Genomic DNA, 24,821 nt, shown 5'->3' on the forward strand with positions numbered 1-24,821 from the left:
CCTCCTGCACGTCTCTCGCAAACAAAACCAAAAGGTCAAAACAAACCATGCTTGTGGACGGGCAACAGCCCCTTTTTACGCGAAATTCCCACTTATCTTTTTCATCATGTCTAAGCCACAGGCACGATTGCGTTAGGAGTGGAAAGGTTACTTTGACATTTTGCACCACATCACATCTCGTTGCACCCCATGTAAGGTGTCTGTAGCGGGTGTTTTCTCAACCTTCAACCGCCCAGAAAACGGCAAGTAAGACTTCTTACAGTGCACCTTGTGTATTTCTAAGAGCGGCATTAACTGCATCCTCACCACCAGCAAGGTCAGGCTGTTGAAGGTAATTTTGGAGGTCAACACAAAACTCTCAAAGCGGGAGTGCACCCTACAACACCCTCGGTGGCGCTCACGATACGACCCCACAATCCATGGAGCCAGAAATGCGTGCCGTTCATCAATTCAGCGAAACTGGCGTGGAGCGCTCTGAAGACAAGCTTCAAATGACGGGTTCCGAGAAGTCATCGCGGTAGAAACAAAATATCAAAAGGCAGAGGAAATCAGTACCAAACAACATCCGTAGAAAACCTCTAGCCTGCTCCGACGCTTCCCGAAGGTCACGCGCTGGCAATCGTGAGCGGCTGTCACGCCTATTTCTTAGGCGGAGAATGCGGAGCAGAGACATTTCATTGCTCAACATGTCATTTACTGTTCACAAAGCACATCAAACATGAGGGATCGGTGTAATTTAAAAAAAAAAAAAAAAGGAAAAAGAGGCACATTGCGGCTGACTCCGCTGGACACGAGTACAGTCTCAAATGCCAATGAAACTCACAGAGAACATGGGGTAACACAACAAAAAAAAAAAGTTGGTGCGATCACTCCGCTCATGTTCTCTCCCTCACCGATCCCAAAAAAGAAGAGGACAAAGATATGGGCAGAGAGATGCACACAGGCATAACCAAACACAATCAAGATGACAGTTCCCCGCTTAACAAAAAGAATTTTTCTCCTAACTGCAGAGCGAGGCCGCGTCTCCGCCAAATTGGAGTGCCGCTGGCGTATTTCCAAAAAAGTGCTGGAATTGATACGCAGTGTAGATGTAGTAGGGCATATCAATCGGTTGCAGCCGCAACCACTCCGCGCGGGCGGCATCTCCCATCGGTGTCTTGGCTTTCAAGGCGGTGGACAGCAACTGATGTCCCGGATACGTTGCATCGGCCCACTGTTCTGCCAAGGCAAGCGAAAGTGTGATTGGAATTGTCCGACCGCGCATTGGGCGTGGAATGCGATCGTGAAACATGCGCCAAAAAATGTAAAGAGGTGGCATGATGATACACATAGGTGCCAGATACATCTGATACTTCATGAAACGATACGCCGTCCAAAATTGCATCTCCTCCTTGGTGCTGGGCAGTTCGTCCTTGACGCAGAGATGGCGACAGTTATCCATGAGAACCCGAATGTTTCTTGTTTTGTCACGCGTGTGACGCTCACTAGGGATGGGGTAGAGTGGCACACGGTAGTGCAGCCCGCCTGTCCCCTCCCAACTACGGGCGGTCGGGTCATACTTGCCGAGGTCGTCGTCTTCTAACGCAGCCGCCTTGAAGGATGTTTGGGTGGAGCCCAAAACAACCTGCGCAAAATCTGCAACAAACCCCGTCAGGGCGCTCGCCAAGTCAAACAACGACGGAATGTTCTCAATGCCAGTGTTATAGTGCGACATCGGTGGCAGCGACAACGGCAAACACTTTCCCTCGTTAAAATTCCTCCCCCTACCTCCCCCACCCCACACACACACACACACACACAGCCCAGGGGGGCAAAGCCGGGTTCTTCGCAAAGAGAAAACAAACAAAATAAAGCGGGAGCAAATCAATCGGAAAATGAGGGAGAGTGCAAAGCAGGAAAGGAAAACAGATTCACATGAGAAATATATATAAAAGAGGGGGCAATGAACAAACAAAATAGACATAAACTGCAAAAAGAAAAAAAAAGTAATTAAGGGCCTAGTCGCTACCGAGAAGGTGTCGTCCACACATCGAACTCGGGTCGCGCGGGAAGCTTCATCGTCTCCATCTCCTTTCTACCCTTCTCCATGGGGCGCAGGTAGAGTCGTTTGTTCCGGTGAATGCGGACGTACTCTGCCCGTTGTTTTTCCTCAAGCACGTGGGTTGCCTTGTCACCATATCGCCTCTGTAACTCTTCAAAATTTTTCCTTCGAACACTCGCCTCATTTTCCATCAGTGACGGTGGCGCTACCTTCAAGTTATCGTCGGGACGATTAAAGGCATACACACGGTTCATGCGATCCGCCGCCGCTTCCACCACATGAATCATTTCATCGCGTTTCCCGCTACACCGCATTTCCTCACAAATTTGGGCCACACGCAACAAAATCGCAACAGCATTGGGATGCGAATGCACACATGCCTGCGCAAACCGAGAGCAGCCCTCAACGTACTGCAAAAACGTGTCTTGATCGGGTTCTGGGAGCTCCTCATATTCTTTAATTTGCCCAGAGAGACGCATCTCACTAAAGCACTCCAGGGCCTGAAGAAGCAGCTTCGCCTTGTCAAAGCCACGGTTGCCATCATTGACCTTCCAACGAGCACTCATGAGGCCAACAATAGCGTTAAGTCGCTCTCGTGGCGGCAGATCACTCAGCCTGTTAGTCGAGAAAAGGTAAACGTCATTGCCTGAATCCTGGGCGTACTCCGCGAAGCACTCCGTGGCCTCTCGCTCATGGCCCTCTTCGTGCACCAACTCGTAGTTGTTCCCCCCCGTTAACCACCAGTTCCGTGCAAAGCGGATGCGGTCTTTTACCAAGCTTTTGTGCCGAGCTGTGGGGTACTGGTGCAGATTCCGAAGCCCTGCCTTCTGCTCCATCAGGGCTATGCTCGAGGTCAGCCGCGGCGCCTCTGCCCGCACCGCCGTTGAACCCAGCACCTGGACCCGAAGACGATGCCACATGATTCCTCACTTACACATTACATGGCCAAGACGAGACGACGAATCCAAAAAAAAAAAAACGGAGAACAGTCAGAGGATACCAAGCACACCTGCATGAAAGCAGCCAACCTCCACCGCCTCCCAGTAGTGAGAAACAGTGTGAAAGAAATGCGGACAACGACAACACGGAAGACATCCACACCCAAAACAGAACGAAGAATGAGCAAAAAAAAAAAAACAGACAAACAAACAACAACAACAAGAGTTCATGACCAAGGCATGGCTGACGTCACAACAACATCATCAGTTAAATTTGCCCTTCTTCACCTGACGTGTTAAGGCTCCCTTATCCTGCGTCTTTTTGCGTGTGGTCTTCTTCTTCTGGGTGTATGCTGGTACTGCCTCCCGCGCCTCCGCTGCCCGTCCGCTTTTTTCGCGTTTAGAGCGAGCCTCATGAAACCGTTTTTCATCGTATTGCGTTCTGGGGCGACGTGATGCACTAGTGGCTATTTCGCCTCCCTCCGACAAGTTGCTCTTGAGGTTGTGGATCATATCGACGTCGCTGTTTGAGGCCGCCGAGTCCGAATCGTTCGCGCCCTGACAAGCCTCATAGGCACAAACCTCTGCGACCTCCTGGGTGTCGTCAAATTCATCCTCGTACATTAATTCGGCCAACATGCGAATTTTCTCCCGCATAGCTTCGTCCACCTCAAACATTTCCGCAGCCCCACGATGGTCGTTAGAACGGTACGTGGTGTAAACAAGATCGCACGAAGGATCCTCAGCAGCGCCAGTGCCGTCTCCACCGTTGATGGCCTCATACAAATCAGAGCCAATAAATAAATTCAAATCCACCACATCAAAATCGTTGTCGTAATCTTCCACCGTAAGTGTATTTGCGACTGTGGAAGTGGAGACTCCGGTGGTGTTTGCATTAATTTCGGGGGTCCAGGCTGTCACTTGAGCGACTTCCCCCACAACATTGGAGGGTGAGGGTTCAGTGAGTTGCGCAAGCAAGTGCGGAGCTACGTTATCCATGGAGGCATCCAGAATAAACTGTTCCACGTCTCCGTTGTAATAATGCAAGGCAGCTTTAATACCATCCACATTAAAGTGGGGCATGACGCCCAACACTATGCTTATCAACGGATCTGATGAAGCAGATGCTGATTCTTCGACAGTCGAAAGTCCCGTACTGTGATAGTTGCCTCCCCCGCTTGTCGTCATTGCAGCATCGCCTGTGGCCTTGTCAATGATACCGGCAATGGTTTGCGTGATAACCCGCTCCGAGGCCCCAAGCTCCTCCGCCTCCAATAAAGTGATAAATTTTTTCTCCAATAACACATCAATGTGAAACCCTTGGTGTACCAACTCCAGCAGTAGTAATTCAAAATAGCGAGGACGAGCCCCCAGAAATCCATTTGAAAAGTCTTTACTGTCTGGAACTGGTTCACTTAAATGACGTAATACTTTCCCTACCTCCAAATCTTGCGCAGCTGTTTGCGGAGGCACAAGTTCATGCAGAGTTCTTGTGAAACATCGTCTTGTGTCAGAGAGCAACACGCTGGGAAGTCCCTGTACCTTCCGTGTAATATGACTTGTGAGGGCATCGTAGGTAGGTGCAACAATACGCTCTACACAGTGGCACCTATCATGACTCTCCACCTTGTGATATGTACGGAACAAGACAAGTATCGAGGCAACATTTACAGCAGCATTAACGATAGCCGAATTCGCCTTGGAAAGCTGTTCACGACGGTTGGAGAGTGCCGTGCAAGTTAAGAGAAAATGTTGCAGCAGAGGTGAGAGTAAATCCACCACGACCCGTAAATATTGTAGCAGGCGTGATAACGGCATGTAATCCGCAAGAAAAGGGGCACAGTGCACGAGAGCCCATAATTGTTTTACATGACGGTATACTTGTTCAAAGAGTAGAACCACGTCCCCAGCAAGTCGTTGATGTCTACCTCTCGCAACTTCCTTCACGCACTGAACTGACAGACGAGCGGTTGCGTCACACCACGAGGATGCTGTGACAGGCATTGTGCATAAATAGGAGGGATTAAGAAGAATGAGTGTTGTAACCGTTGCAGACGCAACCGATCCGCAGTGACGCAGGATGATCAATGAAAGAGGCATCAATAAGGCAGGTGGAATAAGTTGTTCAAGGCAACTCGCCACACTTGCCACGCTCACGCCAGCAGATGAAACAACGGAGGTGGTAGTCACCAACCGAACAAGAAAAGTAATCAGGGAAAGCTCATCACTTCGCTGCAGCTGACGACGAAAGGCAGAGCTGTGGGCATTATCCACAACAGTGATGAGGTTTCGCAGCGTAAGTGTCAGACTCTTGTGGTTTGCAATGACCGTCCAAAAGGTGTGATCGTCCGACTCCGCAATGAGGGCCATGTCACACCACGTCTTGTCACACACATCGGTGGTTCGGAAGAATGTGCTGCACACGGCGGCATCAGGGTCGGGAAATCGCTCCTTCAGCGTCCTCGACATCAAGGTTCCCGCAGGCTCTAGCAGCAGTGGCAGGAAGTAAAAAATTACAGCGACGCAAGCGGCAGGAGGAGAGAAAACCCAAAGAGACGGACGACACAAGCAAAGAAGAAGAAAAAGAAAACAAATAATAATAATAATAATAAACATAGACGCATCCGCAGTAAAGTATAGAGAGCTGTTGTATTGCGTACGAAGAACGAGGGAGGAGAAGACAGAGTGAGAATCAAGTTTCACCACAACGACGATATGAGGGATATAGATGCATGTATACGCATATATGTGTATATTTATATTGTCATGAGTCAGGGATGCAGAGGTCCAGAGATGGGAGGCTCGAGTGAATGAAAGAGTGCATCCAACTTCTCCAACGGCGTCATGTCAGTAAAAGACGCAATCCCGCTTCTCGCCACGAGAGATGCAGGCAAACAACTACCGCGCCACACCTTCTCGCTCAGGGGGGTGGTAGTTGGTAGCGCCTGCGTGAACATTCCAGGGAACTCGTGTGCAATTAAGGTTGACACTTTATGAGTAATATCATCCAGAAACAACAACAGCGGCAAAAGCCCCACATCCGAATGGGCGTGAAACTCAAGAAACGATATCCCACAATTTGGGTATCCTGCCTCCGCTGGTGCGGCAGCGGATTCTGGGCCTCTGTGGCAAATACACATGCGCAAGAGGTGATGAGTTTGTCCTGCAGACGCTAAACCGCCCAACCAAAGAGTCTCAGAAAAAACGGGAACATTTGGAACCATGTAACGATGCAGGCGACTCGTGAGCATAGGAAAAAAATCTGGTGGGCAGTGACGCAGCACCACCACACGTGACATCGTCAAACTCTCTTGTTCAGCAGTTACCTTACTTGCCTTGGCAGAGAAATACCGCACGCATTCAAGCAGTTCATCGGGGCATCGCATGGAAATCAAGCTGGGAATAACATATTCCACCAGCCGATGTTGCGGCGGCAGTGGCCCAAGACAATCCGCTGGTACTGTCTCTGATTCACTCTCTGAACTCTTGTTCCCAGGCGAACCTATCGTCGTACGGGAAAGTGAGTAACAACCACTTGCACTGCTTACCGCAGTATCCGATCTCTCTTCGGTTGTCGTCATGTGACTCGTGGATGTGTCTCTCTTATTCGTTAATCTCGCTACAGGGGAGGGACGAAGAAAGGCCGTGCCCGAAAGCAAAAGCAGCATCGCAAATATTTCCATTTCCTTTAAGGGGCGGGGAATCTTGAGTCTCGGAGAAAGCTCCAGCAACAAAAGATATGGGAAGATGCCGCGTGAGACATCATGGTTCGGGTCGCACTCTCCACACCGCTCCAAGTTAACATCCTTGAGTAGTTTCCCATGTGTCACTGAACGATTGTTGGCGTAGTTGGCGTATAGGAACACCGTTGCCTGGGCCCGTTGAATAAATTGCGGATGAAGGCAAATGCACACATCGCGTGATGGCACCACCTCTGAAGGATACCGAAACAAAACAATCTCCCCAGCCAGTTGCAGCTGCTCCAGAATAAACGTTACTTCTTTTTTACTGATCATCGCCGAGGAATACAAAAGTCTCCTAAAGGTGCTACGGTAAATAAATATAACGTTATTATTCGCCTTGGCGCTGGCAATAAAACGAATTAGTATGGCGCTGACAGCACCACTACACATATGCATGGGTGCATGCACCAACGAACAAGAGGAAGAAGGATTATCGCCATCCTCATCGTTATTGTCATGCGTATCCTTCCGACCGGAAGACACTTCTGCATCCTGCAAACTACATGTATGTGGAGGGGCCGTTGCAAAGGACGAGAAACGGAACACGTGCCAAAAGGGCTTGTTGTGTGGAACCTGAAGAGTTGCCCTCCGCGAATGACGGGAGACAAGATCTTTCAGTGTGGCATCGCAAATAAAGTTCCACAATCCTGACACTGTGGTAGGGCCCCCTCTGTTCTCAGCTGCACAAGAACCATCCAGCGTACTCACCGCAAATAACGAGTGCAACAAGAGCGGTTGTTGGAATGATGCCAATATGCTCGTACAAATAGACCGAAGTTCTTTAAAAAGAAGGTCCATGGCACCTGTGGACTGATCCGTTAATAAATCCTTATGGGTGCCCACCAAAATAATATTTGGGCATCGCCCCCTAGGAGAGACTCGTGCTGCAATCATCGCAAACACATCATGCAGTATCGTTCGGTCCCCTGAATGTACGAGAACCAGAGATGAACTCTCGTTGCCCCCTCCGTGTTTCCCCATGAAGGCAAATATGTTCTTTGCGTCAGAGTGCCTTTGTTTGATACCTGTCAGGGCAAAGGTGATGATGACAGTGTCACAACGTGGTAACACGCGAGTAGCCATGCCACCGCGAAGTGGCACAGTCCCACTGTCAACAACACTCACCTGCAAACACTCCTTTAGCTTTGACACTGACGGTCGATAAATGTACGTCACACAGGAGCCCGAGCTAAAGGAGTGAAAGTCAAACGCAGAACCGCAACGAGACGCCACTTTTGCGGCGGCAGCAGCAAGAGATGTAAGCCCACTGCCAGACTCCCCAAGCATCCCCACACAGCCGTACACCACCGCCTTGGCAGTGCTGCTGTCATTGCTACCGCTGTCTTTGCCGCCTCTCTCGTCGCTGGCGCCGTTGTGATGCCCCCCTGAGTCGGACACTGACGGCGCCTTACCCCAGCGGAAAAAACTAAACTGCGTGAGTGTCCGTCGCCCACCCTCCGAAGGAGCCCCGCCATCGCCTTCGTCACTATGTGAACACCGACGCTCGCCCTGCAACGTGGAAGAGGAGGAGGCACGCGGAGGATTTTCCTCGTCGCAACACAAGTGCTCCTGCTGCATCTGCCACCGAGAATTGGAACCCGCACCCCTCACCAGCAGCAGCAGCAGCAGCAGCGTCGTCAGCTTCCACCTTCACACTGCGAGCAATGAGAACACCACACACAACACACGTGGAAGAAGTAAAAGAGGGCAAGAGAAAGCAACACTGAAAAGGAAGGAGGGGTGGGTGGAAAATAAGTGAATCACAGTCCACTTTTACTACGGCAGCTCAGAAATTGCATGTGCATTCATTCCGGCTGCGGCGTGCTTCACCCGTCGGCGTTGAATCCAAGAGACAATACAGAAGCAAAACATGACGCACACACAGGTTGCATAAAAGCACAACTCTTCTTTGTTTGTTCGTTTCCTCTTCGCACAGAGGTCATCACTTTCTTGAGGATCAACGACAATAAAAAAAAAAGGAATTTCTTTGGAGATAATTCTCGGAAACAACAAGAAAAACAGTGTTCCCAACTAAGTTCATAATGCACACCTGTGCGACAGAAGCCTTCAAGGAAATACACACATGCGCAACAACAAGATCAAATAAGGGAGCCACCACGCCGCCGTAAAAAGGAAAACAGAAAAAAAAACACGTTGTCGGAGGGGCAGCCCCACTCCTGCCAAACTGAGTGATACGGCCTTCTTCCCTTTTCGTGTTGCCCCCATTTATTTGGGGGTTTAAGGAGACTACAGAGGGTGGCTCCGCCATTCTCACGCAACAGTGTTAAACCTCATCACTTACTGAAAGCTAAACCTCAGCGTCACGCATACAAACATAATACTCAGGCATATCCATGTTTCTACCACCTTAAAACCAAAAAAAAAAAGAAACTAATAATAATAACGGTGGTTTCAACTCTCTCCCTCAGTGAGCTGGCGTTGGGCCTTGTAATGTTCTACAAAGTCGTCAATGACGCTTGGCCACGCATCATTAACGTCGTAAGCGTCATAGCGAGTTAAAGATGTAAACTCCAAGAGCTGTTCCCAAAGATCGCGACTAATGGCGCCACGTTGAAAGAGTTCCTCATTTGTACAAAATGATATCCAATCCTCCAGATGTAGAAAAGTTTTATATTCAGGAAACAGCATCCGCCATAACTCCACAGCTGTCTCCACATTCATCCCCACTTCGCCTACACCCCTGGCCGTGGTCTCGGGCGACCGCACCCATCCAAATATGAAGCGGTAGAATTGTCTGAATTGTTGAGAGTCCCTATGTAGCAACTCATCCATTTCGTCCACATGAGACCGTATCAAAGCAAGGCACGGCCCAAACTCCGGCCTTGGTGCCTTTATTGAAAAGTTATGGGTAACTAAGTTTGGTTTCGTTCTTTTTGGGGACGCCTCTAGCATTTTCATGCCCTTCATAAACTCAGCCTTTGTAATAACAAGCGGTCTCTGGCAGGACCAGCTCCAAGCGAGACGATACATGGAACTGTCATCTAATGAAACACCTATCATGTCAGCAAGAGTCTCCAACTGCGACAACGCCAACACGTCGCCAGCGGAGCCCGTATGCTCCCCATTGCTCGCCTCCATGATGCTTTTAAACAGGGCCTCATGCAGTGAGCTGTTGCCGCAGCCTTTACCCACACGTAACATTGTCTCCACCACCACCACCACCACCCCCAAAAAAAACCCGACGTTTATTTAAGCTCAAAATCAGAAAATCTCTATGCCGCTGCTTCTTGCGAGGGAGAGAAAAAGAGAGCACAATAATAATTTTAAAAAACTCGTCAGTCGCCTCCCTTATTCTCGTGTTTGACGTTGCTTCTCTCCCTGGTGGCTGCCTTACCTTACACCACCAACACCTACGAGATTGGGAAGCCCATCATTTGCATGTGGCGCCACCGCAAGAAGAAAAACGTAAAACCAAAGCAAAAAAGAAAAAAAAAGGATGGACCATAGAAACTAATAGCAGAGCAGCTGCACAATGAAAACTCGGCACCACACTACACAAGACGTCTTTCACGGACTCTTCATTTGCCAACAAAAACGTAGAGGCAACGAGTATTATGCTCCTTTCTTTTTTTTGTTTGCTTTTTCAAGCGATGTGAGCGTTGAACTCACTTTCCTCATTGAAGACTTTTCCATCCAAAAGCGCCACATTTTCCTGCAGTCTGATACGGTTATCCAACGCGTTCACCGTGCTTCCGCAGGTGGAATTCTCATCACGCAATGCAGACGGACGACGACCGTACAATCCCACGGGCATGTGCGTTTTACCGGTTCGTTACACGCCTCATTTTGGCAGGGTCGGTGCGGTTGACGCAGTCGCACACGGTATGTATGTTGCAGCGACGCTCCCCCGCCTTCACCCACGCCCCGCCTTTCTTCTGCCGCACGGCGAAGGCAACATCACGGCTCTTCACCATCTTGAGGTCACCTCGCTTCTGCTTCAGTTTGCCTTTTTTAGTTAACTTCCTCGGGCGGTCCGCCATTGCAAGCTTACGCTTCTGCTTTGGCATCTTCTTCGTGCGTTTCCCCATCGCTGTCACTCGTCTCTGCCACCACTCTCCTTTTCTTCCTCTTCCTGTTCAGCGGCACACACGCACGTCGCCGTTTTCCTCGCCCCACTGTTTCTGCACTCCACCAGAGAGACACCACGCGCAGGGCGGCGCCAAGCAACGTGACGAATGAAGGAGTAAACTAAAAAAATAAAAAAAAAGGGAAAACAATCACACAGAACAAAAGCACAAAATTAAAAAAAACGTCATACCTCACGCAAACAGTCCTGGGCACATATACCTGTGTGGAGGGCAAGTGGTTGGCAACCAAGAAGAAGAAAACAACCACATCACCAAACAAATAACACTAATAATGACGAGCTCTGTAAAGACTCAATAACCACCGCAATGATTTAGTCGTCCTTTTTGTTATTTCCCCACTTCCTCATCTCTTTGTTCAGTATGAAGTTTGTCTCCGGAGGAATTTCGCATGCTGCCATCCACTCCCATTTTCGCTGCACGAACTGTGATGCGCCTACAGCGCAGTCATGTACTCAAGCAACTCCACCGCAGTATCCAAGTGGCCCAAACGTTCCAAAAGACGGCAACATCGTGATTGCTGTTCAGGCGTTATACAATGATGCTGCTGCCATAGATTATCCAGCAACACCACCAACGTCTCACGATAGCGTCTTCCAATGCCGATGTGTTGAAGGGCACCTAATGGTGCCCAATGCTTCCTCTATACTTATGTCACCACCGTGACTACGAACTGCATCATATAACGGACCGAATCGATAGGAGTTAAAAGGTGAAGCACTGCAGTTCTTTGCAATGACAGCAAACACATGAGACAACTTTGCCGTTGGTTCGCCGCCCAAGTGGCTCGGTCGTATCTGCTCCGTCAGATGGAGCACACTTTCCTTGGGGCACATGGACCAAGTGCGCAGAAAGACCTCCACCGGATTCTCGCCTGAAGCCAGATCAGGTTGGTGCGGAATCATGGGGTGCTCACGGGCGCCCGCATAGAGAAGCGCATTCATCACAAACGGTCCATCAGAAGGGTTAACATTGTAACGCAATCGATCTGTTACCACCGCAACGGTTCGTTCCACCTTGTTTTTCCATGACTGTCGGAGCTCCTTTAGAACAGACCCCATTGACGCCCCTCCCAAAGCGTACAACAATTGGCATCGCTGTTGCGTCGTTAGTTGCACAATGTCTCTTCGCACCGTTTGTGCCAGCATCAGACGGTACTTGTAGTGTATAATCCCCAGACATGACAACGCACGACCGATGGAGACAAACCACGCTGAAGACAATTCCTCCTCTGGCGAGGAGCTGTATTCTAACGTATCGGTAGGACGTAACGCGTGTAGAAAGGCACCATCCATGAGAGCACGTTCGCTAGGTGGAGGCTGCTGAAGCATGGCAAGGCCCATTGCATGTTTCCGTAACGCTGTTGCGTTACACTTCTTGAAGTCCATCATACTGGAAAAAAACTTCTGATGAATATGCCGGTGCTGCAGGACCCCCAAAGCTATAGATGACCTCTGCAAACTGCTGACAGGTCACGAGTGCGTGGGTAGAAAAAAGTACTTCACAGCAGACGTTGCATAACTCAGCATCGTACAACCCTATCTCTGCAAGGCAACTCAAACAAATCCCAGCATCCAGTTTTGATAGCTGCATCTCACGCAAGGAGTTTAGAATATGTCTCGTGGATGGGCATTTATGTAGCTTTGCCTCCATTTGAATCTTACTTTTTATGGGCAATAATCCCATCATATCGGCACTCACCGGCGTAAAGTGAAAACTCTCACCGTAGACGGCGTCTGTCCCACGAAGCAGCGCCAGAAGCGTCGAGGTATGCGGTCATATTTGCTGTAGTTTCTACTTCTGTAAGGTGTTTTCTAGGGATAGGACCAGTAAAGACTTTTAAGATGATGATGAAAGCCCAGCGTTGTGAGACAGCTTCGTGTCACTCGCATGATGACGAGCGAACAAGACCAATGACTGGAGTACAGAGGCAGAGTCGTTCACGTCGCCGTGATTGCCCTCACCATAGGCCTCAGCAAGCTTCCTGACGGTCTCCAAAGCTTAGTGCACGGAGTGCGTGTCGGCACGTGCAAGCAGTGTGGCACAACTTTTCAGAAAAACGGAAACATACGGTAGGTTGTGTCGTTGTATTTCAATGTTATGGCGACGACTTCGAATCATTTTTGTCGCCTCCATCACGAGGTGCGAGGGATTCCCGTCGCGTTGAAGCATGCGCACCTGCAAACGCGTTAACTCCTCGCACAATGTCCTAAACGCGGCGCACATTCCCCATGCAGTAGTCAGGTGCCCAGACACTCACAGTACTGTCTTACGATATCAAACAAAAACAAAAATAAGTGTGGGCAGAGCTGTTCGCTATGAAGTCCCACGCAGCAGCAATGAGAGGGGCTTCAAAATAAAAATAAAAAGTAGGGATGATATTGAGATTAAGCACTGAGTTTCAGACGTTGGAAGAAAACAAGGCCTTAAACTGCTCCCTCACTTGGCATAGAGACACACAACCACACACCTACTATGCGCATATATATATATATATATATATAAATGCTGACTATCCATTTCAATAGGCCTCATTCCAGTCTCGCAAATGATACAGTGCGTTAGTTCTTGGAAGCATGGCAGACGAAGATGTATTCTTGTGAGCGTCAAGGGTCCCTCCACTCGCACCTGCGGAAAAGGAATCATTCAAGGCAAGCCCATACTCTTCAATCATCCTCACTCCGCCACCCCCAAAAGAATCCAACGAGCCTGCACCCGTCGCAGCGTTGGCAAAACTTACTCTAGAGACGTTTTCACCACTAGGCTCCTCAACAAAATCATTTGGTACGCCACCAGGAGAGAGAGGGAGTGAAGTGGCATGTGCGTCAGCATGCCGCTGCGAAGCTGATGCGGAGTGACTCTTCTCAGATGCAGTGGAATCACCACTTTCCTCATGAATGCGCTCTAATAAACTACGACGCGGTACCGGAGGTGTACGAGTCACATTAAGTGGTGTAAACAGCATCGGTGCACCCTCGTTACCCTTCCTTCCAGACATACTCACTTTTGCCATATCTGGTGTCGCGGATGCCAGCTTCACCGTTTTTGCGGGTATAAAGGAGCTTAGAGATAAAAAGCTGTGGGTGGCAAGAGGATATTCGTTTTCTTCTGTGGAAAGCAATGTTTCTCTGTCTTCCTGCTTCTGTTTGTTCACCCTATGGGGCGGTGTCGATGCAGCGACGGCAGAAGAACTCTGCTCTTCCTCCGGTAGCAAATTCCTCTGTTTCAAGACACTTGTCGACGAGCCAAGCAACGACGCCAGCACGCCGCACGAGGCACCAAGTGATGGGGAAAAACTTTTTTCTGCAGCGTCAGACACTACTGGAGACTCGTTTGCTGTGGAACAGGCATCCCCCTTCTGGTGGCTCTTTGTAGAGCCGCGCGTGGCCTCCTCTTCAGCCTCCCTTTCCTCCTGTTGCTGTTGTTCTTGTTGTTGCTGCAATAGTCGTTGAGCAGCATCGTTATAAGTATCAAAGCTCTTTTCCTGCGATGTGTATTTATGTGGTGCAATTGTCGACAATGTATTTTGTCTTTCTTCCACATCTGCATCACACCTGCGCAAATCCTTGCTCGTCTTCTTCTTTTTCTCTGCATGTTGATGAGATCGGACTCTCCTTTGGTTCTCTCTGTGGGGCGACGGTGACAGGGCTGCCACCTCTGAAGCAGAAGAAGAAGCAAAAGATCTTCGGCGATGCCTATGTTTTTCTTTTTTTTTCCTTCAGTGACCCCTTGCGTTGTCGAAGACAATCCGAGTGTTTGTCAACGCATCCCTCGTGCGGCGCTGGCAACACAGCCCTCATGTCTTTACTGGCAGCCAACAAGTGTGCAACTGCTTCTATCACCCGCTGCGACACAAGATCCGATGCTACCGACTCCCCACGGCTGCTACTTTTGGCCTCCACTTGAGGAGTGGGATCGCGTGAGCTCGCCCCACGGCCACACACACTGCAGTAGCCATTCTCACGATTTGCAAACACTGCCGACGGAGGCGCAGAGGCGCCCATGGTATCTTTCATGTAGTACACCATCAATCGAAGCCGCGTCACCTCAGCGTTCAGGGCTTCCACCTCTCGCTCCAGCGTCTCCATCAACATGGTGGCGCCTCTGCCCCTAAACACAAAGTCTACACCAAACACCACCAGTTTTTTTCTCCTCCGTTACACTCTCTGGAGGGAGCTCACTGTCCAAGAGAATTTGGAATGCCCCACTGTTACTCGCGCTGCTCTTTTTTCGTTTTGTTTTCACCCTTCCGTGTGTGTGTATCTTCTTCTCCTCAACGCCACCTAAATCTCGAAAAAGGAGAAAGATATAAATATCTTGCAACGAATTAAAAGAGGAGTTTCACGTTTGCGTCTGGGACAGTTCACATGCTCCTCTTCATCGAACAAATGGTCTTTCTTTCCTTGTCGTTGCCGTCACTGGCAACATTTCCCAAAACTCATGCCCTCATAAAAGAGTCATGTATGAAAAGCGGCATGGCTTGCGTGCGGGACGTACCTGAAGAAGCTATCCCCATCCTTTACCGCTCATTCCCTCTCGCATTCTCGTCCCACCGGGTTGCCAGCATCGTAATCCACAGGAAGAAGCCCGCTGGGTGCTCATTAAGTCCGCAACGAGTACAAGATGAGCTTCACTGGTCCCGAAAAAGAAGACCGCAAGAAACAAGGTAATCTGAGTCGTTTTTTTTTTTAATGAGCTGCGCGGTAGCGCTCAAGTCAAAAAAAAAAAAACGGCAGGGAGAAGAAAGGCCCTTCCCCCATACAAACACCACTGCTTTCAACCCATATATCCATTTCACCTGCTGCCTGTAGTGCATTATGCGCCGTAACGGCATCCGCGCTTCCCTATCCGGAAAGAAGTGACATTTTCTCGAACGCCAAGTTAGAGTCACATACAGGAGTGACTTCACAGACTCTGGTGGAGAGCAGATTCACCTTCAGAGACCCTTACAGTACCATTGCTGGAGTATGAGCAACCGCGGCTTCGTTCACCCCACAGATGTTGAGAAAGACGAAAAAAAAAAAAAGCAAAATAATCTCAGCAAACCAACAACACTACGTTTCCTTTTGTAGGTTTTCGTCCCTCACAAGGAATACAGGCCCACGCAGCAACCTTGAAGGGAAGCGTTAAAAACAAAAACGACAATTATACGAGTACACAATATTTTAGTTCCACAACTGTGGGCGAGACCATACCAGCTTCCTCCAAAGAAAAAAAAACGGGAAGCCTTGCACACACTCACATCCAGGTACAAACCCCTACGCTGCCTTATGACGCCGCGGCATCCACGCCTCCATTGAGAGTGTTACTGTCATCGGCCTCTGTAGCCACTGGGGTGTGGTAACCCTCTGAGCAAGAAATACTAAACTCCCTCAACACAGAGGTGGCGTACGAGCCTGGAGGAAGCGAAAATTCCGCCACGATTGCTTTGCTCACCGGGGTCGTTGCGCAATCGTCGTGCTCAGTCTCATGATTCCCCACGCCATTGGGGACACTCGACGCTGATAGCCTTTCCAAGTCTGTGGGAAGGAGTGGCGCACGTGGTCCCTTTGCGTCCATAAGCCGTAGTTTTAGTCGTTTCGGCTGTACCACCAGCGGCCGATACGCCCCATGATAATGGTAAACCTTCACCAAGGGATTCTCGGTATTCAAAAGCATCTCCGCCCCCATCAACGTCAGCGTCGCAACGTACGCCTCACGCGTGCAGCCTGCGACATCCGGATACTGCAGTTCTTCGTCAGGGCCTGGAACAGTAAGCAGAACATCACACAAACGAAAAAGACCAGTGCCTGCGTCTTCCGCTGTGAGCCGCACCACCTCCGGTAAGCCTTCCTCCTTTAGTAGAACCCTTAAATCATTCTCAGTGTCCGTGTCATTAGGTCGACTCCCATGCTTCTGTATGCGGGTATAGCGGGACTTCGGAAGTAGGTCACCGGGGAGAGGCTCCAAACCCAGTTTTAGTCTCTCAGTCGCCATAAGATTCCAAATCAAACTTTGTACTGCATGGCAGTACAACATCCCCAAAGTGCGCGGAATCCTGTGGAACGCACCCAAAAAATCGTTGGGGCAGCGTACCAAATGCTTCAGAATGTCACGCTCTTGAAAACAGTAACGTGGAAGGAGTTGTAGTGCCTCCGCAAAGTCACGTCGCTCCACCGCCTCCTTCGAGGGAAGGATATTGGGTTCAACAATTGCTTTCGAGTGGAATAACATCCGCAGGGCCTGCTCAAACTCCCCAGAAAGTAACTTAATACCAACATCACTTGTTAACACCTCCGTCGTGCCAAAGCGCTGCGGACCGTAGTAGTTCACCGCCCCAATAGAGCCGACCGCCTCTTGAACGACCTTCAACGTGTCAGGTGTAAGCTGCGGACTGTCCGGTAAAAGTCGGAGGGCAATGAGAAAATGGTTTCCCATCGTGTCGCCGAGGCGCAGTCCAGTTTCTGCTTCCTGGAAGCCACACACTTTCACTTTGCATTCCGGTCCAAATGACCGAGCATTGATCTCAGCTAGCCGTTCGCGTGACAGACCTCGAACGGCAACACGCTGGAGGGTCACCGCTCTCTTATCTTTTGTACCACTAAAAAGGAGTTGTCGCAACGGCATCCCAAGCTGGGTAGCAATCGCCCGCAAAGCACTATTGCTGTCCATGTTTTCCTTGTATAACGTAAAGTGCAAAAAATTTTGTAGGCGGATTGGATTCGACCGGCGCATTTCCTCCCGTCTTGTCGCTGGCGTTGAATTTTCAATCACAAGCGCCCCGTCCAGAGTGCGGCTGATGTGCGTCGCCCCAAGTACTTCCTTTACCGCTGCATGCAGCTCAGTGCGCTGGGCCTTCGTCAGAGAGGCCCGAACGGTCATCCGGTCAGTACCCGTGCGCAACGCGTCCAGCAACGACGCCAAATCTTCCTGGCTTAGCAGCGAGGCAAATCGCGCCTGCACTCGCTCTAGCAGAGAGGTTTGTTGGACATCCAACGTGGTAGCCGTCGCCTCTCCCTCATTCTCACCTTCTTCATTTTTTGTTTCTGCTTCTTCTCCCGCTTGTTCGGCGCCTCGTCGTGACCGCTTCACAGCCTTCGCTTTGGCGCCCAATCGCTCTGGCACAGGCACGGACTCCAGGACCAGTGGCTCGCCATTGTTGTACAACGGAGATAGCTCACGCACCACAAAATCCGAATACAAGGTTTTCAGAGACACCAGCGGTCGCTTAAACGACACGTTCGTGCCATTCTTCGCGAGAAAGGCATCCATAAGGAAGAAACGCATCCCAACGCGCTCCTCGCGCTTGTGCGCCTTTTCTGCCAAGCAACTCGTCATCATTCCTTTACAAATATACAAAAAAAAAAAAGAGAAGAGACTGCAAAGCAACAAGAGGAGAAAAGACAAGGCAGAAAAAAAAAAACAACAAAATGATTTTTTTTTCTTTTCCTTACTTTTCCGTGTGCATGTGTGTATGTGGGGAACGCCCGTTAATTATGTCAAAGCAACCCTGCAAGTCGGGTTGCAACCACTGGCAGTTCCTCAGCGACATGCGGCGCAGCGCCCTCCAATGCGGATTTGGCCCCTGCAGCAGCAAGTGCCAGGGTAAAAAGAAGTGCTTTGAGATCTGAGAACCCCTCAGAGCCACGCGGCTGACGCAGTCGCCCCTGCACCCTGCCTTCAACGACGCTAAGCAAATGCGGCGTGTACCAACTCGGACACGCCACTAACTCATGCTCCAGCGGCAAGCTGGACATCGGCTCCGCTTCCTTTCCGGTGTCAGACTCCTCCTTCGCAGTTTTACTCAGTAACCATAAACGACACTCCTCTGTCATTGTGGCGCGCATGCTTTTAATCTTCAGTGAGAGCTGCTGCAGCTCAGGTCGATCTTCTTTTGAGATGCCTCGTTTTAACACCACATAGTACCTAAAGCAATTGGCGACGATAATTCGAAAAGCCTCCGCAGCAATGCGAGCAGCCAAATGACGACTTGCCACAGCGTTCAGCAGACGAGTCAGCTCCGAATTGGAAGCCAAATGAAGCGCAGCGGCGTCAAACAGAACAAGTTGAGGAATATCGCTAACAATGCAAGTCAATCCCAACGCCGCTCCCAGTTGCACAACACGCCCATCAGTTGCATCATTGCGTGTGCCCTCAAAGCTCATAAAGGCAAACTCCCGTAAGAGTGAGCTCCGCATTTGCATTCGACTCACTGTCTGCTGTCGCTTCACGGGCTCGGTAATGTCAGCCTCAGGTGACAAGCGCAGCAGCCGTCCCTTCACCTCAAACATGCAGCTCCATGGAATCGCTAGAGACCCAAAACACGGTGAAGTAACGCAAGAAAGCTGTGTCGCAGCTTCTGTGAAGGCAAAAAACATAACGGTATCCAGAAAAGAGGAGACGTCGTCAATGCGCCGCAGAAACGATGCCGGACTCACCTGAAGCAACGCCATGAGCGCCTCGAGCTGACGTCGAATGACACGGGGAATAAGCGCAAAGAACGCCTTGTTGTCATACGACAGCAATACTGACATCGCCTCAACAAACTTTCCACAACTTTCTGTGTCCTTGGCCTCCCCCACAATGGCAACCACACAGTCTCGAGTCAAAGCTAAAAGCTTACGACAACTGTTAAAATAATCGCGCGTGGAACGGCTCCCCTTTGGACGCCGCGCAGGCTCCTTCACAAGCTCCTCATTCCCCTCGAAAAGATTGGCATCTGGGACCAAATTGTTCTGAAAAAAAGCGAGAGGCTCCTCGCGAAGAGGTTCCAACACCCACTCCAGAAGAATTAACTCCACAGCCAGAATCACACCTAACCCTCCTACTTGTTGCGGAGTCGGTGTGCCAATCCACGATTGCTCTTCAGACCCTGTGGGCATGACAGCTGCAGCAGCGGATGAAAGTGGTTTCAAAACGTACTCGGAGAAAACACCATGATTCCATGTTCGCTCCTTATACCATGGCGTCTCCACATTCCACTCAGGTGTTTCTACCCTAATGAAAATCGGATTGAGCAATTCCAGCATATCGACTCCACCCAAGACCCTCGTAAGCTCATCACTCCCCATGATGTTCTTACACAAAACCCGAGCCACTGAAGCGGGGAAAAATCTAAAGCAATACGCGTTCAATGCATCACCTCCATCACATGGAAGCAACCCACGCAGACGCAGACGTTGATGCTCTTTTCTGCTTGCAGCCGTGGTGAATGAATGAAGTTGAGTTTCACTGTGATGAAGCATTACTCGAAGCGCCAGCAACTGGCGCAGTAAATGCACATAGCGTCCATAATAAATTTGTCCGACAGGCCTCGCCTGTTGACGTATTACCATACACAGAGTCAGCAATAATACGCATGCCTCACATTCCTCAAGGTTCGTACTAGTCACTCCTGTCGTCAAACATGGAACGTGTTCAACAGCTGTAAGAAATGCCGCATCATTGCACGTTTGCAACAAAGAGACAAGATTGGACAGTAAGCCCAAAGACGCAGATGTGGGGAGCCGGGCAAAGGAACAACAAAACCACGACAACGATATTACCGCCACCTCCGTAGTTTGAAAACCTAACGTACTGAAAACCTCCAACTGCTGCATTAAAGAACCGAGACCACCGCCGGAGGAACTGTAAAATACGGCTCCAATTTCGGCCCATATATCCTCTACTGCATCCCTCGCATCTTCACTGCCCCACACTATGTCACGCAAAAACTCCAACTTATATCCTCCACAATAAAACAGTTTTAAAAAAGCATCCGGTGACATCGCTGAAATATGCAGAGAGGTACACTCGGGGGTGGGGTCTTTATGCGTTTGCAATAACCGTTGCATTGCGGGAAGGATATCGTCCAAGAGGTGAACAATCTCAGCAGCACCGGCCGCGCAAAGCAGATCAGATACTGTCCTCACTGCCTGTACAAGAGATCGATGCGGTTGCCCTTCTTCCGTAAAAAAAACGTCGTTACATAGCACTTGTGATGTTGTGATGTCCTTTTGCCGAACTTCACCATCTAGCCCCCTCAGCATTAATGCCCGACGATAATTTGTCACACAAGCGAGACGCAGTTCCAAGTAATTGAGACACTGAGCCGCGCTGATGTCATGTGGCACATTCTCCGCTGTCACCTCAAAGTTCATGGGGAGACAGCGGTCATCGGAGACGCCGGGTGAAAATCTATTCTTTACAGTAGCCTCCAACTCCTTCATATACGCATGGTACACAGAGAAAAGGCTCGCGTCCGTAGCAGGTACAGGAAGTGGTAACTGCATCGCCGCGATCAAAACATCTCGGGGCATGACTTGATACAATTTTTCCTGCAACTTACTGGTAGACGTTACACCCTCACCCCCTGAAGCAGAAGGCGCAGCTAAACAAAATAAAGAAGAAACTTCTTCCTCCTGCTTCACCTTCAGCTCGACGTGTATCTGTACAATTTCTCTGGAAGGCGTCAGTAGAAGGATAGACAATGCAGAGGAGACGGATTCCGGACGGAGCATGATCGATCCCTGTGGAACATGGCGAGCTGCCAGACGTTGTCCCAAACGTAGAGAGTACAACTCCACGGCGTGACGAAGTAGAAGGTGCACAACAAGTAGTAACATGCGTTTTCCAGCGATAGTGGCCATGCACCATTGACATTGTGCAGAACGGCAACCTTTCATCACCCGCCAGATAGTACCGCCCATTAAATCATACAGATAAATACGTCCAGCACTCTCACTGTAACAAGCAGCCCAGTGGGAGGTTGGATCCACCTGAACACTACTGAACACCATGTCAGCTTCATAGAATGCATCCTTGGCTTGCTGAGGATGTTTGGCCAGGCGTTTCGGTTTGGACGTCACACTACCTTCATCCTTTCGGGATCCGTGCCAGAGTCTCCGCGTCATGCTGCCCAGGAAGGAGGCCGCAGCTCGTACGGCTTGGCGGGCAGAAAAGGCAGCACGTGCGTTTTCAAACGTATACATGGAAAGTGCTGGCGTCTCCCCACACAAAAGCAGAAACATCATGGCCTGTGGACCGTTACGAAGGATCGCCGTGGTATCACACAAATTACCAAAAAAAAGGGCTGCATCACGAATAGTGCGCCCCATAGGACCATTGGACTTCTTTGGCTGCGTCTGCAGCTCCACGGCGGAGTACCGCCCCTCCTCCGAAGCAACAAAAACAGATTCCACGTAAGAAATAAAATGGGCAGCTGGCCCCGCAGTGGGATAGGAACTGACAGTGCTCTCTGGCGACCACTCCAAAAACAAGTATGGCCGTTTTCCATCAAGACACTGCTCGGCCACAGAAAGAAAAGTGTCAAGAGCGGCTCGATTGAGCAATACAGCGCGCCCTCGACTGTGAATGATGCACACCGCATGGAGGGTCTGTGTTGGTAGAAGAGCGATACCTTGAGTAATGTTTGCATTAAAATGTGCATCCGGTGCGGCACGCTGCACGACAAAACGAACAACGGCCTCATTGCGAGAAGTTAGCCCCGTCCCATCCTCTTCAGGCGTATTAAACTGGTGGCTTTCGGCAAAGCCATGATACTGAAACTGCGTCAACGCCATGATGGTCCCACGGAGCGCATTGCAGACAAAGATGGTTCCGTTGGATGTTCCAATAAACAAATGTACATAAATTGATTCTAACATTCGCTTCCTTCCCGTTACCATGACTCTGGAGCCTTCCACCGTTCGGTAATCACGAGCAAGCTCAATCGTCGTAATCACTCCTTCATGTTGCATTACTTCAAAGATCTTGGGAATTCGGAAATCACTTTGCAGAGTCTCAAGAAACTTTTCATGCTCCGCCACCCAAGTTACGGCTGACGAAGCAGATCTGGCATTCATGGAGGTGACGGCAGAAACAGCAGCGGCAGCTGTGTCAACAAGTGCCTCTACAATACATTGATTTCTCGCAGCGTTCACGGAGGCGAAAAGGTATGCACCTGCCATCAGCTCCACATATGTGACACATAACGGAGAGGACTGCGCGAGCACTTGCGCATGTTGAATTGCACCGACTCTCCGCAAGGAAAGCGACGCCATAATATTTCTCGTTCGCTTGTTTGCCCCGCCCTTCTATTGCTGGTGTTGTTGTTGTTTTTTTAAAAAAAAAAAACAGCGAGAGAGAGAGAGAAGGAAAAAAAAAGCACACGTGTATATGCAAAGACCGTCTCGCTTGTACTGACCGGTCTAACAAGAAAAAAAAAAACATCTCTTCACCACTACTTTTTTTTATGATCTGCTGAGCAATAGAATGAGTCAGCAATTGAATCTGCCCCCTCTTCATTGTTGTCTTTCAACATGAATGCCACAAAGAACAAAGGATAAGGCCACGTGCCCTTGTAAACTCAACAACGAAACAAACCAACTACTCTCGCTCTCGAACTATGGAACATGCACAGTCACATCATTCAAAAAGAAAGGAGAAAAAAAAAACACGGTTTCAAACGCATTCATATTCCTCCTACTTCCCCCATAACCACCTGCGTCATCACCACTACTTGACCGCACTGCCTCCAGATGCCTGTTCGGATTTCTCCTTCGCGGAGTTTGTTTGAGGCAGTTGGTGCTTCTTTTCATTCTCCCACGTCACCACAGAGTTGAGAACCATGTTGTTGGGGATGTGCAACAGGTGGCCCTCTGAGCTGCGCAGGTACAAGTAGCGTGTGTCCCAGTCCACCACCTCCCCCTTGACAGCGGCGATGCCTGTTCCAATGGAAACCCAATTGCCTGTTCGAAGCGACTGTTGACCGCTCAGCACAATGCTCGCGACAAAGTTGGAGCCAAAATCCTTACAGGCAAACCCAATAGTGGCCCCCGTTACACCTGCAGCAGCGACAAGGGGAGTGGTGTCAACGCCGAGTGTGCCAAGCAACGAAAAGGCCACTGTTCCCTGCACTAGCAAGGAGCTTACACGACTGGCGACGCCGCGTTGACTCGAGTCGGCAATAATACCGGTGGCACTATAGAAGCGATCAAAAAACCTTTTCATCACAGATCCCACGTATCCTTCTTCTGCCGGTGGACTCAAAAGATAAGAAAAAAAAAAGTGATCAACCCTTAAAAAAAAAAAAAAGTAAAATAAGTTCACCTGACCAAAAAAAGAAAAAAACACAAGTGCAGTACCGAGTGAGAGAAGACGACAGATCCCTTCCCATCGCGCCCTTCCGCCACAGACAGGTGGCGGTAAAACTTTTAAACAAAGACGACAGTTTAATGCGTACTGCTATCCGCTTTCACTTCCATTCCTTTACTTAACAACTCCGCCGTATCGCAGAAGTATTACAAATAATATTTCTGGGGGAACCAAAGAGAAGTAGTCGGCGCAGACTCCTAAAGTCAGAGAAGCATTAATTTGGTTGTTGTTTCCCCTTTTTGTTTTTTGTTTCTTTACTTTTCCTTTTTAATTCTCTTCATGCGCTGTTCCTCCCCCCCCCCCCCCTTTACTGGGCGAGTGTTCCTTTTCTACAGTCCAGTGCTAGCAGCGCCTCCCGCCTTGGTAATCTTTTTGTTCATCACAGCACCGGTCTTGCAACCCTTGGTGTAGTCCTCACGACGGCGGCCACTGGACCTAAGGAATTGCTGGTACTGCGGAGAGCTGACGTCGTAGATCATGATCTTCCTTTTCACGGGGAAAGAAAAAAAAAGCCTTTTTTTTTTGGAGTCTTGCAAGCACAAATGACGTGTGCACGAATGAGTTATGTGTAGCTCCCTTCTAATACCACCGTGGGAAAACAAAACGAAGAACGACGTCAAAGAAAACTAGCATACAAAATTCATGGAATCACCTTAATCGTTTTTTTTTTCTTTGTTATTCAAGTAGGAGAAAAACGCAGCTGAATCACACACAATAACAACAATAATAACAACAAAAGCAACTTGTCGCAGTAGTGGGAGGTTCGCCACTTCTCTCAAGGGTGGCCCATTGTTTCTGTTTATCCGTGCGTGTGGGTTTCTTGTTAAGTAGTTGAATGTGCGGTTTACTCGACTGCTGGTACACCTGGAACGCAGGCTAT

The 24,821-nt window shown here is 49.6% G+C and overlaps 12 protein-coding genes and 1 pseudogene across 12 annotated transcripts, besides 12 other annotated features; all 13 read right to left on the bottom strand.

The window, feature by feature from the left end:
• The first annotated feature begins 738 nt into the window (after positions 1-738).
• Positions 739-761: a microsatellite.
• A 239-nt stretch (positions 762-1,000) lies between these two features.
• On the bottom strand, positions 1,001-1,714 carry TraAM80_02848 (uncharacterized protein; the record flags this gene model as incomplete). Its single annotated transcript, XM_029379839.1, has 1 exon — positions 1,001-1,714. The coding sequence occupies one exon, from the start codon at positions 1,712-1,714 to the stop codon at positions 1,001-1,003; it is 714 nt and encodes a 237-aa protein (XP_029240361.1).
• Positions 1,715-1,778: 64 nt separating this feature from the next.
• Positions 1,779-1,800: a microsatellite.
• Positions 1,801-2,004: 204 nt separating this feature from the next.
• TraAM80_02849 (uncharacterized protein) lies at positions 2,005-2,961 on the bottom strand (the record flags this gene model as incomplete). Its single annotated transcript, XM_029379840.1, has 1 exon — positions 2,005-2,961. One exon carries the CDS (start codon positions 2,959-2,961, stop codon positions 2,005-2,007), a length of 957 nt encoding a protein of 318 aa, XP_029240362.1.
• A 204-nt stretch (positions 2,962-3,165) lies between these two features.
• Positions 3,166-3,202: a sequence feature (A-rich).
• A 41-nt stretch (positions 3,203-3,243) lies between these two features.
• Positions 3,244-5,448, bottom strand: TraAM80_02850 (uncharacterized protein; the record flags this gene model as incomplete). Its single annotated transcript, XM_029379841.1, has 1 exon — positions 3,244-5,448. The coding sequence occupies one exon, from the start codon at positions 5,446-5,448 to the stop codon at positions 3,244-3,246; it is 2,205 nt and encodes a 734-aa protein (XP_029240363.1).
• Positions 5,449-5,550: 102 nt separating this feature from the next.
• Positions 5,551-5,591: a microsatellite.
• A 159-nt stretch (positions 5,592-5,750) lies between these two features.
• On the bottom strand, positions 5,751-8,300 carry TraAM80_02851 (uncharacterized protein; the record flags this gene model as incomplete). Its single annotated transcript, XM_029379842.1, has 1 exon — positions 5,751-8,300. The coding sequence occupies one exon, from the start codon at positions 8,298-8,300 to the stop codon at positions 5,751-5,753; it is 2,550 nt and encodes an 849-aa protein (XP_029240364.1).
• Positions 8,301-8,318: 18 nt separating this feature from the next.
• Positions 8,319-8,355: a microsatellite.
• Positions 8,356-8,681: 326 nt separating this feature from the next.
• TraAM80_02852 (hypothetical protein) lies at positions 8,682-8,991 on the bottom strand (annotated as a pseudogene).
• A 143-nt stretch (positions 8,992-9,134) lies between these two features.
• TraAM80_02853 (uncharacterized protein) lies at positions 9,135-9,884 on the bottom strand (the record flags this gene model as incomplete). The annotated part of the gene is made up of 1 exon (XM_029379843.1): positions 9,135-9,884. One exon carries the CDS (start codon positions 9,882-9,884, stop codon positions 9,135-9,137), a length of 750 nt encoding a protein of 249 aa, XP_029240365.1.
• A 5-nt stretch (positions 9,885-9,889) lies between these two features.
• Positions 9,890-9,913: a microsatellite.
• Positions 9,914-10,933: 1,020 nt separating this feature from the next.
• Positions 10,934-10,993: a sequence feature (GA-rich).
• A 416-nt stretch (positions 10,994-11,409) lies between these two features.
• TraAM80_02854 (uncharacterized protein) lies at positions 11,410-12,171 on the bottom strand (the record flags this gene model as incomplete). The annotated part of the gene is made up of 1 exon (XM_029379844.1): positions 11,410-12,171. The coding sequence occupies one exon, from the start codon at positions 12,169-12,171 to the stop codon at positions 11,410-11,412; it is 762 nt and encodes a 253-aa protein (XP_029240366.1).
• A 25-nt stretch (positions 12,172-12,196) lies between these two features.
• On the bottom strand, positions 12,197-12,517 carry TraAM80_02855 (uncharacterized protein; the record flags this gene model as incomplete). Its single annotated transcript, XM_029379845.1, has 1 exon — positions 12,197-12,517. The coding sequence occupies one exon, from the start codon at positions 12,515-12,517 to the stop codon at positions 12,197-12,199; it is 321 nt and encodes a 106-aa protein (XP_029240367.1).
• Positions 12,518-13,309: 792 nt separating this feature from the next.
• Positions 13,310-13,335: a microsatellite.
• Positions 13,336-13,349: 14 nt separating this feature from the next.
• Positions 13,350-13,841, bottom strand: TraAM80_02856 (uncharacterized protein; the record flags this gene model as incomplete). Its single annotated transcript, XM_029379846.1, has 1 exon — positions 13,350-13,841. The coding sequence occupies one exon, from the start codon at positions 13,839-13,841 to the stop codon at positions 13,350-13,352; it is 492 nt and encodes a 163-aa protein (XP_029240368.1).
• Positions 13,842-14,241: 400 nt separating this feature from the next.
• Positions 14,242-14,267: a microsatellite.
• A 256-nt stretch (positions 14,268-14,523) lies between these two features.
• Positions 14,524-14,922, bottom strand: TraAM80_02857 (uncharacterized protein; the record flags this gene model as incomplete). Its single annotated transcript, XM_029379847.1, has 1 exon — positions 14,524-14,922. The coding sequence occupies one exon, from the start codon at positions 14,920-14,922 to the stop codon at positions 14,524-14,526; it is 399 nt and encodes a 132-aa protein (XP_029240369.1).
• Positions 14,923-16,096: 1,174 nt separating this feature from the next.
• On the bottom strand, positions 16,097-18,148 carry TraAM80_02858 (tRNA pseudouridine13 synthase; the record flags this gene model as incomplete). Its single annotated transcript, XM_029379848.1, has 1 exon — positions 16,097-18,148. One exon carries the CDS (start codon positions 18,146-18,148, stop codon positions 16,097-16,099), a length of 2,052 nt encoding a protein of 683 aa, XP_029240370.1.
• An 8-nt stretch (positions 18,149-18,156) lies between these two features.
• Positions 18,157-18,238: a sequence feature (GA-rich).
• A 68-nt stretch (positions 18,239-18,306) lies between these two features.
• Positions 18,307-22,848, bottom strand: TraAM80_02859 (uncharacterized protein; the record flags this gene model as incomplete). Its single annotated transcript, XM_029379849.1, has 1 exon — positions 18,307-22,848. The coding sequence occupies one exon, from the start codon at positions 22,846-22,848 to the stop codon at positions 18,307-18,309; it is 4,542 nt and encodes a 1,513-aa protein (XP_029240371.1).
• Positions 22,849-23,302: 454 nt separating this feature from the next.
• Positions 23,303-23,797, bottom strand: TraAM80_02860 (uncharacterized protein; the record flags this gene model as incomplete). Its single annotated transcript, XM_029379850.1, has 1 exon — positions 23,303-23,797. One exon carries the CDS (start codon positions 23,795-23,797, stop codon positions 23,303-23,305), a length of 495 nt encoding a protein of 164 aa, XP_029240372.1.
• Positions 23,798-24,159: 362 nt separating this feature from the next.
• Positions 24,160-24,220: a microsatellite.
• Positions 24,221-24,648: 428 nt separating this feature from the next.
• Positions 24,649-24,684: a microsatellite.
• Positions 24,685-24,821: the final 137 nt, after the last annotated feature.

The sequence above is a fragment of the Trypanosoma rangeli genome (assembly GCF_003719475.1).
Source record: "Trypanosoma rangeli strain AM80 chromosome Unknown Tra_15.4_contig_00069, whole genome shotgun sequence".
NCBI classification, from domain to species: Eukaryota; Euglenozoa; class Kinetoplastea; order Trypanosomatida; family Trypanosomatidae; genus Trypanosoma; species Trypanosoma rangeli.